The 13,744-nt window shown below is 37.9% G+C and overlaps 1 protein-coding gene and 16 non-coding genes across 17 annotated transcripts in view; all 17 read right to left on the minus strand.

Moving 5' to 3' along the window:
* LOC141381653 (uncharacterized) overlaps positions 1-11,017 on the minus strand; it is a 44,369-nt gene extending 33,352 nt beyond the window's left edge. Inside the window, exon 1 of the mRNA XM_087248634.1 lies at positions 9,616-11,017. Coding sequence (XP_087104760.1) covers positions 9,616-10,848 — 1,233 coding nt within the window. The 5' untranslated portion in view covers positions 10,849-11,017. The remainder of the gene's footprint in view (positions 1-9,615) is intronic.
* On the minus strand, positions 4,164-4,236 carry trnak-uuu (transfer RNA lysine (anticodon UUU)). The gene has a single exon. It is a non-coding gene; the product is annotated as a tRNA-Lys (tRNA).
* Positions 11,018-11,134: 117 nt separating the features above from the next.
* LOC141383698 (5S ribosomal RNA) lies at positions 11,135-11,253 on the minus strand. Its single transcript, XR_015489321.1, has one exon. It is a non-coding gene; the product is annotated as a 5S ribosomal RNA (ribosomal RNA).
* A 58-nt stretch (positions 11,254-11,311) lies between these two features.
* Positions 11,312-11,430, minus strand: LOC141383463 (5S ribosomal RNA). The gene has a single exon (XR_015488863.1). It is a non-coding gene; the product is annotated as a 5S ribosomal RNA (ribosomal RNA).
* Positions 11,431-11,488: 58 nt separating this feature from the next.
* Positions 11,489-11,607, minus strand: LOC141383464 (5S ribosomal RNA). Its single transcript, XR_015488864.1, has one exon. It is a non-coding gene; the product is annotated as a 5S ribosomal RNA (ribosomal RNA).
* A 58-nt stretch (positions 11,608-11,665) lies between these two features.
* LOC141383696 (5S ribosomal RNA) lies at positions 11,666-11,784 on the minus strand. Its single transcript, XR_015489393.1, has one exon. It is a non-coding gene; the product is annotated as a 5S ribosomal RNA (ribosomal RNA).
* A 58-nt stretch (positions 11,785-11,842) lies between these two features.
* Positions 11,843-11,961, minus strand: LOC141383466 (5S ribosomal RNA). The gene has a single exon (XR_015488866.1). It is a non-coding gene; the product is annotated as a 5S ribosomal RNA (ribosomal RNA).
* A 58-nt stretch (positions 11,962-12,019) lies between these two features.
* Positions 12,020-12,138, minus strand: LOC141383467 (5S ribosomal RNA). The gene has a single exon (XR_015488867.1). It is a non-coding gene; the product is annotated as a 5S ribosomal RNA (ribosomal RNA).
* A 58-nt stretch (positions 12,139-12,196) lies between these two features.
* LOC141383814 (5S ribosomal RNA) lies at positions 12,197-12,315 on the minus strand. The gene has a single exon (XR_015489494.1). It is a non-coding gene; the product is annotated as a 5S ribosomal RNA (ribosomal RNA).
* A 58-nt stretch (positions 12,316-12,373) lies between these two features.
* Positions 12,374-12,492, minus strand: LOC141383468 (5S ribosomal RNA). Its single transcript, XR_015488868.1, has one exon. It is a non-coding gene; the product is annotated as a 5S ribosomal RNA (ribosomal RNA).
* A 58-nt stretch (positions 12,493-12,550) lies between these two features.
* Positions 12,551-12,669, minus strand: LOC137493559 (5S ribosomal RNA). The gene has a single exon (XR_015488869.1). It is a non-coding gene; the product is annotated as a 5S ribosomal RNA (ribosomal RNA).
* A 58-nt stretch (positions 12,670-12,727) lies between these two features.
* On the minus strand, positions 12,728-12,846 carry LOC141383469 (5S ribosomal RNA). The gene has a single exon (XR_015488870.1). It is a non-coding gene; the product is annotated as a 5S ribosomal RNA (ribosomal RNA).
* Positions 12,847-12,904: 58 nt separating this feature from the next.
* Positions 12,905-13,023, minus strand: LOC137493560 (5S ribosomal RNA). The gene has a single exon (XR_015488871.1). It is a non-coding gene; the product is annotated as a 5S ribosomal RNA (ribosomal RNA).
* Positions 13,024-13,081: 58 nt separating this feature from the next.
* Positions 13,082-13,200, minus strand: LOC137493562 (5S ribosomal RNA). Its single transcript, XR_015488872.1, has one exon. It is a non-coding gene; the product is annotated as a 5S ribosomal RNA (ribosomal RNA).
* Positions 13,201-13,258: 58 nt separating this feature from the next.
* On the minus strand, positions 13,259-13,377 carry LOC137493563 (5S ribosomal RNA). The gene has a single exon (XR_015488873.1). It is a non-coding gene; the product is annotated as a 5S ribosomal RNA (ribosomal RNA).
* Positions 13,378-13,435: 58 nt separating this feature from the next.
* On the minus strand, positions 13,436-13,554 carry LOC137493564 (5S ribosomal RNA). Its single transcript, XR_015488874.1, has one exon. It is a non-coding gene; the product is annotated as a 5S ribosomal RNA (ribosomal RNA).
* A 58-nt stretch (positions 13,555-13,612) lies between these two features.
* On the minus strand, positions 13,613-13,731 carry LOC137493882 (5S ribosomal RNA). Its single transcript, XR_015488875.1, has one exon. It is a non-coding gene; the product is annotated as a 5S ribosomal RNA (ribosomal RNA).
* Positions 13,732-13,744: the final 13 nt, after the last annotated feature.

Here is a 13,744-nt window from a genome sequence, read left to right on the forward strand (position 1 = left end):
ACTTTAGTAGATGTTATACAAAAATACATGTATTAAGTAATAAGTGTAGCTGGTGATGATGTTTGTAGAGTTGTTTAATCATCCGCTGATCATTTAAATGATTTAATCATTTGTTGTTCTTCAGGTTATTTCATTATAAAGCTGTGACTAAAGTTTTGTATGTTCTGTTCTTGTTTTCTCCCTTCAGTATTTCTTCATTTATTCATTGTTAATCCTCAATTAACATTTAATTAGTCAGTTAATTAATTCATTTACTTCAGCTTTGCTCCATGTTTCTTGAACACTCAGTAGTGTGGACACTTCAATAAAAACTGAAGTATATGCTCTGGGGTTTAAAGGGTTAAAGGTGTGCGAGGTAAAAACACAGTGTAAAAATGTATTTTAACAGTAATATACTGTTAATTTACACTACGGAAATAGACTGTAAAAAAAACAGTAGATTGCTGGCAACCACAGCTGCCAGTAGATTACTGTTAAATCAAGGAAAAACAGTATTTTACTGTAAAACCTGAAGCTAATTTTTTCTGTCTGTCACCGTTGTGGAGGAGAGTAGAGCCAGTGTGTGAGTTAAAGATGAACAATGAACTGCTGATGTTATTCTGTATGTTTCTTTATTTAAAGATAGCGGCTGTTTAGTTGCTGATGCAGTCAGAATCTCTCTGGTGATTCCAGATTTACATGTATGTGTGCTGTTGTGAAAAATAAGACATTAGAGTTAAACCGAACTTTTCTAATTAACTAAAATAAGTTATCATTATAAGTATGCTTCTAAGCATATATAGCACATTACTTCATAAACTCATTCAGCAGTTGACCAAGTTGAGACAGTTGCTTTTAGTGAGCAAAATGAGTTCACTTGAGTATTGTGTAAATCAATGTAGTCCATGTATTTTTACAGCAACATACTGTAAAATAACAGTACATTGCTGGCAACTGCAGCTGCCAGTATTTTACTGTTTTTTAACGGGACAATTTTTAACAGTGTATAAAACTCTATCAAAAAGTGTAAAAATAGGAGCATTAATAGAAACATTTACTGTAATATACAATCTGTCTTAGACATTTCTATTTACATTTAAATTTAAAGTAAAAATAAATTATAAGTAACTAATAATATTTAATTGAAGTTAATTTGCTAATTAAAATAAATGGAAATAAATGGTTAATCAAGACAGATAAAAGAGGCTTAATGTTGATAATATGATTTAAAAGAAAATCAATAGGAAAAGATTTTCCAGCTGAAGTTCATATTGTATGTGGAGATATGTTCTTTTGGATGGTAAATATATTAAGTGCTTAGTTTCTATTGAGTTTATTTTAGGTAACTACCAGAGGAGGGTAGAAACTTGTTTGTACTTGTGTAGGCTGATGACTAGCAAATACTGTATACACCAGAATGCATAAGGGTTAAAATTAGGGAGAAGATCTTAGGATGGACACTGTCACAATATGTGGGTGATTATCTACAGCTTCACAGAGCTCCAGTTCAATTAAAAGACTTGACTGGAGACCATTGCTCCAAACAGTGAGATATGATGACTGTTTTTGGTGTTGACTGGATAGAGAATTATTCTGTAAACAAGCACAGTTGAGAAACTATGATGAGTAGATGATTGGAGATGGTACCAGAAGCAAATTATGAAGCAGGAACAGTTATTCATTTGTGACGAAAGAAGTACTTCCAAGGATTTGAAACATCAGCAGAAATAAGTTCATAAAAGGTTTGCATTCATAAAGTAATTAAAATCAAAGTTAATAAGTGATCAATAAATAAAAACATCTAAAGGAGCATGAAAAATTGTGAATAAAGCAAAAGAGAGAGTAATTGTATTATGCTCAATTACCAGAAATGGCTGAAAGTGATGAAGATGATCCATCAAGGCCAACGCGCAATGAAAGATGTGAAAATAATAAACTTAATGGGATTAATGTGTTAACAAGTGCATTGGTGAATGATGGCATGGAAACTGACAGAAACAGGCATCTAACACTGCATCACATGAACTGCTATTGGGTCGACCCTTGCAAGAAACCACATGAAACTTTGCATAAAACCTTGCATATAATCTCACCTATAACCTTGCACATAACCTCTTGGAATGGTTTGCAAAGATGTCTAATACAGTAGGGACTTTTATGAAGAAACAATTAATTGCCATGTGCAAAGCGATATCTGTGCAGGAAACCAGAAAGGAGCCATGTGAGAGAGCAGAGATACAAGGTCCAATTAGTCCAGCTGATCGAGTCTATCTGAGGATGCTCTGGAGAGCTCAGGAGAAAAGGACCATATCTGGATGAGGGCAAATCCAACAGCTGCCAAAGTGGATGCCATTAATGGGGTACCAATGCCTCAAAGGAGCGAAAGGAAACAACTCCAGCAAGGGAAAGCTGACCGGAAACAGAGGAGCCTGAATATTCCAAAGCTCTAAACTACTAAGTGCAACATGTGGAAGGAGAAGTTAATCAGGACAAAGTAAAGAGTGATTCTGATAATATGCCTGAATACCACATACAGCAGTGCCACAAGTCAAGGGATGATGAATGCACAACTGCAGATTTCAAAACTCAGACTCTTAACCACACATCTCCATCAACATCTATTAAAGTCAAGTGAAGATGCTGATAGCTTAGAAGAAGAGAAACAAGGATGACTAAAGATCAAGATCAACATTTGATGCTTTTTATGTTTGTATATTGAATTTGTTTGCATATTGCTTTTATGGTACCTATATATAATATCACTTCAGTATATTCTACATGAGTGTGAAAACTAGCAGCTAGCACTGAACCAACTGAATACTTATGCTTAAAACTTTATTGTCTTTGATGTGTTAAGAGAAAAACAGAGTACAGTCTTTTACTTCCTTCAAATCAAAAGAGAGGGGAGATGTTTGGCTGGACTTCTGTCAAAGTACGGTGGCATAATCTAGTCAATTGATAACAGCTATGTGGCTTATATCAGTCACTAGATAGAGGTAATTAAGAGAACTGGATTATGAAATTGCACTTTGGGTTAAAAGACAATAATATTAAGACTAAAGTCTTAAGAGGAGGGATTGAAGAAGATTTCTATTCTCTCAGTGTGTAGTATTTTCTAAGTGTAAAGCAGTTAATTTTCTCTTCTCAAAATGTATGTAGTGTTTGCAGCAAACATGCCAGCATGTGTTAAAAATACTGTGTAATATGAGTATGCCTGCACAGAAGCAACACTAGGAGAAGGCTACTGAATGGCTGATTGTGTAGAATACCTGAATATGTAAAGCACTGATTATATATGTTAAATACTTGTATGAAGCTATATGTGGCAGAAGTTAGAATGAGTAACATATTATCAAGTTATTATACTATCATAACAATGTATGTAAACCCTTAGTTCCTTTGCATAAGTTGTATTTATACTTTGCTGACATAGACCTGTAACATCTCTGTTGACATGAGCTGGTGGGCTGAGAGCCAAGAATAGCAGGACCCCTTAGACTAGAAAAGCTATTCAAAAGTGGTCAAGCATTAAAAAGAGACACAAAGGGGTGTGTCATAATTACCTGTATAAAGATTATGGAGAACACAGATACTTTAGAAGGTGTCCCGGAGAGACTTCAGAATGCTCTGGGGCCTGCTCTGCTCTTTCTCGGCTTTATTATGGAGAATAAAGTCTATTTTCTGATATTCAAAACCTCCGGTCTGATAATTTCTAATTGATGAAAAGTCGAATTCACGACATGACCCCGTTCAACCCGGGGATGCTGCGGCCACAACGCAAAGTTCTAACCACTATACGATCACGGCAAGCTACGAGACAGCCGTTGTGACCCTTGTGTGGTATGTTCCTCCCTGTGATAAGCCCCTGTCTCTTCAGTGAGAACACTCTGTTGTTTTTCTCCTCCTACCAGAACAACGCTTTTCCCAAGAAACAATGGAAATGCAAACAATTGACGACTGCTGCAATTTTAAAAAGGGGGAGGACATAGTCAGCAGGATTCGAACTTGCACGGGGAGACCCCAATGGATCTCTAGTCCATCGCCTTTACCACTCGGCCACGACTACAAGACTGCCTGTACTGCCATTTCTTTATGCCTAGTACACATATTGTGCATCCAGATGAAACTTTCATCAAGCGATAGCTCAACAGCAAAAGCTGTGGCTCCACAAAATGAGCATCACACGCCCGAACAGGGACTTGAACCCTGGACCCTCAGATTAAAAGTCTGATGCTCTACCGACTGAGCTATCCGGGCTCGACAACAGCAATTTACAAGTAGGCAAGGTTTGGGCTGTGGTCAGCGCAGACCTTTACACTACACTAAAGTTTACCGTGAGATGGGGTTTTAAGCTTATGGTTGGTGTGGATGTTGCTAAAACACGACAGGTTACTTTGAGGTTGGGTTTATGGTTTTTGTAGGTGTAGACATCAGTACAACACAATAGTTTGGACTTCATGTCATGTAGGAGACATTAAATAGATCAATGATAACTGCAGAATGTCTTTCTGCTGTTGTGGCAATGAATGGACACTCAACAATTGAAAAGATTCCTTCCATGCCTTAGAAGCGTGACTTGATCAGTACTTATCTACACAGCATGCTGGCATCAAAGATCCTATTTCTCTTATATCATATCCCTAGTCTTCCACACTTTAGGAAACGTAAACATTCAGGACGTGCCATTAGCACAGCCTGCACTAAAAGAAGGCTGGAGATAACGGATGGCAACACAGAGTGCGACACCAACGTCACCTTGAAAAACCTGCCGTGACCCGGATTGCTGCGGCCACAACGCAGAGTACTAACCACTATACGATCACAGCGAGCTACGAAACAGCCAATGTGACCTATGTGTGGTATGTTCCTCCCTGTGATAAGCCCCTTTCACTTCAGTAGGAACACTCTCTTGTTTTTCTCCTCCTACCAGCACAACAATTGACGACTGCTGCAATTTTAAAAAGGGGGAGGACATAGTCGGCTGGATTCAAACCTGCGTGGGGACACCCCAATGGATTTCTAGTCTATTGCCTTAACCACTCGGCCACGACTACAAGACTGACTGTAATGCCATTTCTTTATGCTTAGTACACATATTGTGCATCCAGATGAAACTTTCATCAAGCGATAGCTCAACAGCAAAAGCTGTGGCTCCACAAAATGAGCATCACACACCCAAACAGGGACTTGAACCCTGGACCCTCTGATTAAAAGTCTGATGCTCTATCGACTGAGCTATCCGGGCTCCACAACAGTAATTTACAAGTAGGCAAGGTTTGGGTTGTGGTCGGCGCAGACCTTTACAGTACACTAAAGTTTACCGTGAGATGGGGTTTTAAGCTTATGGTTGGTGTGGATGTTGCTAAAACACAACAGGTTACTTTAAGGTTGACAAATTTACAACGAGATTACGAATGGCAACACAGAGTGCAACTCCAATGTCACCTTGAAAAATCTGCAGTGACCCGGATTCGAACCGGGGTTGCTGCGGCCACAACGCAGAGTACTAACCACCATACTCTTTTTTTTTTTTTTTCTTTATTTTATATCAAAAATTAGAAACAGTTACATTCAGGTAATAATACATTTACATTATATAAAGTCATTTGAACATATGTATTCCCGCTTAAAAAGTCTTTTTCAAATACATCAATCTTGTCATTCATGTTGCAATAATAGAAAAGAGTATTTAGCAGTTCAGACATTTTTCTTTGAAACAATTTACACACAGACAATTTGCCATTCTTTTGTTTAACAATATTCCTTCTATTCCATATCACATTTCTTGCAACTGTTAAAATGAAATTTATGAACCTTGTGTTTTTACCTTCTGTTTTACAACCAAATAAAAATAATGTTTCCCATTCCTCATCAACAACTTCATTTTCAATCCCCATTTCATTTAGCATTTCTTTTATTTTTCCAATAAAACATTTTAACTCTTTGCATTTAAAAAACAAATGTAATATACCTTCATCTTCTTCATTACAAACTTTACATCTTGCATCATTTGCCAAACCTATTTTACACAATCTCATTTCACTTAATAAACAGTTTTGTCTTAAAATGTAATCAAAATTTTCTAAAACGGGACTTTTCCACCAAGCTCTTAAATTTTGCCATATTTCCTTCTTTTCAATATTGGGATATAACCTTTTCCAGTACTCTTCTGCTTTGGGTGTAACAAAAACATCTTTACGTAAACAAGAATAAAACATTTTCAGTATACCATCTTTAAAAGCATATTGATTTTCTTTAAAGTTTATCCCCCTTCCTTCATCTCTGTGCATTTCCAATTTATTTTCTATAATTTCTTTCCATTCTTTTGGTATATTTTTTTTCAAGTTGTTAAACTGATTTTCAATAACTCTTTTAGATTCGTTTTCATAGTTTTCTATTATTGCATCTTTTATTACTTGCGCCTGTACATAACCAGGTATCACTTCATATAAAATATCTTTAATTTGCTTTATTCCTGCATTAAACCATTTCTTATAAAAAATAGTATTATTCCCTTCTTTAATATATTCATTTAAAAACAGCGGTTGCTTTAAAATCTCTTCTTTACTAAATGAACAATCAATATGCTTTCTAAAATCTCCCCATGCTTTAATAACCTCTTTATAGAATTCTGGAACTTTATTCATCATATTCTCTTTGGGCTTCATCCATAATATATATTCTTGTATTTCCCCACATTTATTTAAAAAATATCTCATCACATCTTTCCATACATGTTTTTCTTCTTTCCAATATTTATTTACAGTTTTAATTCTTATGCTTTTCATTCTGATTAGTGGATCAATTAAACCTAAGCCTCCTTCTTCAACTTTACCAATTATGGTGTCATAAGCTATTTTGGAAGGTTTTCCATCCCATAAGAAATCTAAAACAATAGCTTTTATCTTTTTATACACACTCATTGGCAAACTCACTGTACCTAAAACATACCACATTTTTGATAAAAATAAGGAATTTAAAACTAAAACTTTCCCCTTTAAAAACAAACCTCTTAATTTCCAGAAATGTAATCTTTTCTCCATTCCCTTTAAAACTTCCTCCCACATTAAATTCCTTGTTTCATTTTCATTTTCACCAACCCTTATACCTAAAATTTTCATATCAACTGTCTCCTCTTTAAATTTGATTTTTTCTGGTAAAACATTTATTTTTCCCAGTCTCATGTATTTAGTTTTTTCCTTATTAATTTTTGCTCCTGTTCCATTACAATATCTGTTTAAAATTTCCTCTGCTTTTTCAATACTTTTAATATCTTTTACTATTAAAGTAGTATCATCAGCATACTGAAATATTTTGTGTTCTAAGTCTGTTCCTTTTATACATAATCCTCGTATTTGCGTTTCATTATCAATGGCTAATCCCAATGTTTCAGATACAAGTGTGTATAATAGTGCCGACATTGGACATCCTTGTCTTATTGATCTTGTTATTTTAAAATCTTTAGTTAAAAAACCATTTACTTTTATACAGCTTGTTATATCTGCATATAAACATTTTATCCATTGTAAGTATCTTTCTCCAAAACCAAATCTCTCCATTACATCCATCATATATTTGTGTTCCACTCTATCAAAAGCTTTTTCTAAATCGACACTAATTATATATCCTGTTTCTTTTTCCTCTCTCATATACCATATAATATCTCTTATATTGTTTATGACATCAGTTATGTCTCTTTTTAAAACTGCATATGCTTGATTTGTTTTGATTATGTTAGGTACAACTACTTTCAATCTATTAGCTAAAACCTTTGCTAAAATTTTATAGTCTGTGTTCAGCATGCTTAAGGGTCGATAATTTTTTAAGTCTCCTTTGTCTCCATTTCTTTTATAAATCATTTTCACCATTCCTTTCTTCATACTATTAGTTAACTCCCCTTTTTCATAAATATCACTGTATATTTCATTTAAAATAGGAATTAAAACATTTTTAAAAACTTTATAAAACTCAACTGGTAGTCCATCTATTCCTGGACTTTTCCCATTTCTCGACTGATCAATAGCTGTTTCTATTTCTAAATCTGTTATCTCACTCTCACACATTTCCTTGTCCTCTTTATTTAATTTTGCTGTTATTTTTTCTAATAAAAAATGTTCATCATTTAAATTTACTCCATTTTCTGTAAATAATTCCTTATAAAATCGTCTAGTTTCATTTAAAATTCCTTCTTTGTCTTCTACAGTTTTCCCATCTTGTGTTTTTATACATTTTATTATAGCTGCTCTCTGTCTTGTTTTTTCTAATTCATAAAAGTATTTTGTACTTCTTTCTCCTTCTACAATGTCTTTAGCTCTGCTTCTAATAATTACTCCTTTACACTTTTCTTCTTCAATTTTCTTCAGCTTTTCCTGTAATTCTATTATTTTGTCAACATTTATCCCATTTACTTTACTCATTTCTTCATTCCATTCTTTTCTAATTTTATTTTCTTTGAATTTTTTGGCCTTTTGTATTTTTTCTGATATATTTATTGAGTATTCTTTTATTTTATTTTTCAGATTATCCCACCATAAACCTGTTTCTGTTTCAAACATTTCATCATTTACACTATTAATTATTATATTTTCTATATCCATTTTATAACTTTCTATTTTTAACAGCTCAGTGTTGAGTATCCACACTCCTGGTCCTTTTTCAATCTCATTAAAATTCATCGTTATCCATAAAAAATCATGATCACTTTCACTATAGGTTTTATATAAAATTGTGTTAACATATTGTACTTCTTTTTTCTTACATAAAAACAAGTCAATTCTACTTTGCTTTAAAATCCTATTTGCAATTTCTCTTCTTGAATATTCTCTTTTCATACCATTTCGCTCTCTCCATACGTCTACCAAATCACATTTTCTCATTAAATTTTGTAGTTCATTCCTCCCTCTGTCTGTTCTAAAATTCATTGAGTCATCTATATCTATTCTTTGCATGGCAATATTAAAATCTCCTAAAATAAATATGTTTTCATTCTTTTCTATTAGTTTATCTATTTCCTTATAAAAGTTATATTTGTCCTTTTCCTCATTTGGTGCATGTATGTTGCATACTCTAAAACTTTTCCCACCATACAGAACTTTTACAATTATTATTCTTCCATTAGTGTCTTTATAGTCTAATTCTACTTTCTCAAAAATCCCTCTTTTTATTAAAATTGCTACTCCTCTATTCTTTTCTATATTCCCATTACTAAATATTTCACCATTCCATAATTTTCTCATTTCATTTTTAATCTCATTTTCCCACTTTGTCTCTTGTAAACATAATATATCACACTTTTTTGTCAAACACGTTAATCTTTCAAACTTTTCACATTTGGACAATCCTCTTACATTCAATGATACCACACATACATTACTCATTAGTATAATTATTGGATAAACCAATAACCACCATTCATTCTGAGTCACTGTCACTTAAACAAATGTTTCTTGCATCTCCTTTTTCAAATTTTTTCCTTTCCATTCTTTCTTTAATCTCTTCTCTTCTTATTTTCTGCCGTTGTAGAACCATTTCAATGTTTAGGCCACTTTTAGATCTTGATTTTAAATCTTTTATCTTTTTTCCTTTTTCTTTTTTTTCCAGTCCATAATTCCCCCTTTCAAAATCCATTGCTCTTACCTCATTTATTGCTCTTATTTCATTGTCCTCAGTCCTTGTTTTCTCCTGTCTCTCTTCATTGTTCAGTTCTATAGTGTTCTCATCATTTTGTTCCTCAGCAAATTGTCTATTATTTGGTTCTCCTTCTTCCTTGTTTGCTCCTTCTCCCAGTTCCATTTCTTTATCCTCTTGCTCATTTCTGTCCTCTTCTGTATTGTTTTCTTCTCCTGTTTTGTCCTCCTTCCTTTCTGTTGCAGTATTTTCAAGTGACGCTTGTGTTTCCATCCTTTCAACTTCCTCCTCTTTGTTGCAGTTACATCTTGTTGATGCCCTCTCGCAGCCCTGGCACTGCGGAACTTCGCAGTCCCGCACATAATGCCCCTGCTGAAGACATCTCCTGCACGTGAAATTTGGGCAGTCTTTCTTTTCATGCTCTGTACTTGAGCAAAGTCTGCACATTTTCAGTTGATTGTCATGTATCACTCTGAAATACTGCATCCCTTCTTCCGTCATGAAGCCAACATTGTATGGTAAAGATTTAACTTCTTTGGGAAACTTTACCTTCACAAATCGTGTTCCGTCTGCAACCATTGTTCCCGGATGATATTTTCTTCTTATTGGCAGTATAGGAGTTACTCCCCAATTACTCAGTTTTTGTTGTATCTCCTCATCCTGTATATAACTGGGCAAGTTCAGGAAAGATACCATTTTTTCTGTTGCACACAGCTTTTTCACTTCACATTCTTCTCCATTAATCATCAGTCCGTTAATCAATATCTCGCATTCTTTTTCACTTTCCATTGTCAGTTCAAATTCATTGTTGTTTTTCCTTCTCAGTCCAATTAATTTGCCAATCCCCACTTTGTCTTCAACTGCTTTGATTATGTTGTTTATAGTTGAGTTTTCAACATCCTTTATCATCATTGTCAGTGTGGCTTCCTTCTTATATTCTCTTTGATATCTTGCTTGCTTCTTTAGTTTGTTCAGCATTTGTTGTTTTTGACTTAAAGCATTCATTTGTCCTTCAGTATTCTTTTCACTTTCAATACTTGCAATTGATTGTAGATTACCTTTCTTTTCTTGACCACCTCCTTTCCCTTCTTTTTTCTTTGAGACAACTGTTGCCCATGTCTCATTGCTGTTTTCTCCAGCATCTTCATTTCGTGTCCTTTCAAGCATGTTTGTAGCATTTCCTTGTTCTCTGTTCCTTTTTCCATTTGTGTCCTGTCCATTCTCTTTCTCCGTAGTGTCCATTTTGTTGTTTTCTAACCCCAAAACAGTGTTACTGTTTGGGGTTAGTTAAAAATAATCTTTAACTGAAAAAACAATTAAAGTAAACTTTGTAATGCAAAAACTAAAAATAAAAAACAAAACTGCCAAAATGGAAGAGCCTCTCTCTTCCTTCTGCCACCTCACACTTCCTGCAGTGCACCAACTCTAACTCACACTAGAGGGCGTGTCCAGGGTGGTATGGCCGTAAGCGAAAGAGGCTGTCAAGCGTTGGCTATTTAAATCAGCTGCCAAATGAAGCCCTTCGAAAAGCTTACAGCACCTGGTATTCCCAGGCGGTCTCCCATCCAAGTACTAACCAGGCCCGACCCTGCTTTACTTCCGAGTTCAGATGAGATCAGGCATTTCCAGGGTGGTGTGGCCGTAAGCGAAAGAGGCTGTCAAGCGTTGGCTATTTAAATCAGCTGCCAAATGATGCCCTTCGAAAAGCTTACAGCACCTGGTATTCCCAGGCGGTCTCCCATCCAAGTACTAACCAGGCCCGACCCTGCTTTACTTCCGAGTTCAGATGAGATCGGGCATTTCCAGGGTGGTGTGGCCGTAAGCGAAAGAGGCTGTCAAGCGTTGGCTATTTAAATCAGCTGCCAAATGAAGCCCTTCGAAAAGCTTACAGCACCTGGTATTCCCAGGCGGTCTCCCATCCAAGTACTAACCAGGCCCGACCCTGCTTTACTTCCGAGTTCAGATGAGATCGGGCATTTCCAGGGTGGTGTGGCCGTAAGCGAAAGAGGCTGTCAAGCGTTGGCTATTTAAATCAGCTGCCAAATGATGCCCTTCGAAAAGCTTACAGCACCTGGTATTCCCAGGCGGTCTCCCATCCAAGTACTAACCAGGCCCGACCCTGCTTTACTTCCGAGTTCAGATGAGATCGGGCATTTCCAGGGTGGTGTGGCCGTTAGCGAAAGAGGCTGTCAAGCGTTGGCTATTTAAATCAGCTGCCAAATGAAGCCCTTCGAAAAGCTTACAGCACCTGGTATTCCCAGGCGGTCTCCCATCCAAGTACTAACCAGGCCCGACCCTGCTTTACTTCCGAGTTCAGATGAGATCGGGCATTTCCAGGGTGGTGTGGCCGTAAGCGAAAGAGGCTGTCAAGCGTTGGCTATTTAAATCAGCTGCCAAATGAAGCCCTTCGAAAAGCTTACAGCACCTGGTATTCCCAGGCGGTCTCCCATCCAAGTACTAACCAGGCCCGACCCTGCTTTACTTCCGAGTTCAGATGAGATCGGGCATTTCCAGGGTGGTGTGGCCGTAAGCGAAAGAGGCTGTCAAGCGTTGGCTATTTAAATCAGCTGCCAAATGAAGCCCTTCGAAAAGCTTACAGGACCTGGTATTCCCAGGCGGTCTCCCATCCAAGTACTAACCAGGCCCGACCCTGCTTTACTTCCGAGTTCAGATGAGATCGGGCATTTCCAGGGTGGTGTGGCCGTAAGCGAAAGAGGCTGTCAAGCGTTGGCTATTTAAATCAGCTGCCAAATGAAGCCCTTCGAAAAGCTTACAGCACCTGGTATTCCCAGGCGGTCTCCCATCCAAGTACTAACCAGGCCCGACCCTGCTTTACTTCCGAGTTCAGATGAGATCGGGCATTTCCAGGGTGGTGTGGCCGTAAGCGAAAGAGGCTGTCAAGCGTTGGCTATTTAAATCAGCTGCCAAATGATGCCCTTCGAAAAGCTTACAGCACCTGGTATTCCCAGGCGGTCTCCCATCCAAGTACTAACCAGGCCCGACCCTGCTTTACTTCCGAGTTCAGATGAGATCGGGCATTTCCAGGGTGGTGTGGCCGTAAGCGAAAGAGGCTGTCAAGCGTTGGCTATTTAAATCAGCTGCCAAATGAAGCACTTCGAAAAGCTTACAGCACCTGGTATTCCCAGGCGGTCTCCCATCCAAGTACTAACCAGGCCCGACCCTGCTTTACTTCCGAGTTCAGATGAGATCGGGCATTTCCAGGGTGGTGTGGCCGTAAGCGAAAGAGGCTGTCAAGCGTTGGCTATTTAAATCAGCTGCCAAATGAAGCACTTCGAAAAGCTTACAGCACCTGGTATTCCCAGGCGGTCTCCCATCCAAGTACTAACCAGGCCCGACCCTGCTTTACTTCCGAGTTCAGATGAGATCGGGCATTTCCAGGGTGGTGTGGCCGTAAGCGAAAGAGGCTGTCAAGCGTTGGCTATTTAAATCAGCTGCCAAATGAAGCCCTTCGAAAAGCTTACAGCACCTGGTATTCCCAGGCGGTCTCCCATCCAAGTACTAACCAGGCCCGACCCTGCTTTACTTCCGAGTTCAGATGAGATCGGGCATTTCCAGGGTGGTGTGGCCGTAAGCGAAAGAGGCTGTCAAGCGTTGGCTATTTAAATCAGCTGCCAAATGAAGCACTTCGAAAAGCTTACAGCACCTGGTATTCCCAGGCGGTCTCCCATCCAAGTACTAACCAGGCCCGACCCTGCTTTACTTCCGAGTTCAGATGAGATCGGGCATTTCCAGGGTGGTGTGGCCGTAAGCGAAAGAGGCTGTCAAGCGTTGGCTATTTAAATCAGCTGCCAAATGAAGCACTTCGAAAAGCTTACAGCACCTGGTATTCCCAGGCGGTCTCCCATCCAAGTACTAACCAGGCCCGACCCTGCTTTACTTCCGAGTTCAGATGAGATCGGGCATTTCCAGGGTGGTGTGGCCGTAAGCGAAAGAGGCTGTCAAGCGTTGGCTATTTAAATCAGCTGCCAAATGAAGCCCTTCGAAAAGCTTACAGCACCTGGTATTCCCAGGCGGTCTCCCATCCAAGTACTAACCAGGCCCGACCCTGCTTTACTTCCGAGTTCAGATGAGATCGGGCATTTCCAGGGTGGTGTGGCCGTAAGCGAAAGAGGCTGTC

This window comes from Danio rerio, chromosome 4, assembly GCF_052040795.2.
Source record: "Danio rerio strain M-AB ecotype USA chromosome 4, GRCz13ab, whole genome shotgun sequence".
In the NCBI taxonomy this organism is placed as follows: Eukaryota; Metazoa; Chordata; class Actinopteri; order Cypriniformes; family Danionidae; genus Danio; species Danio rerio.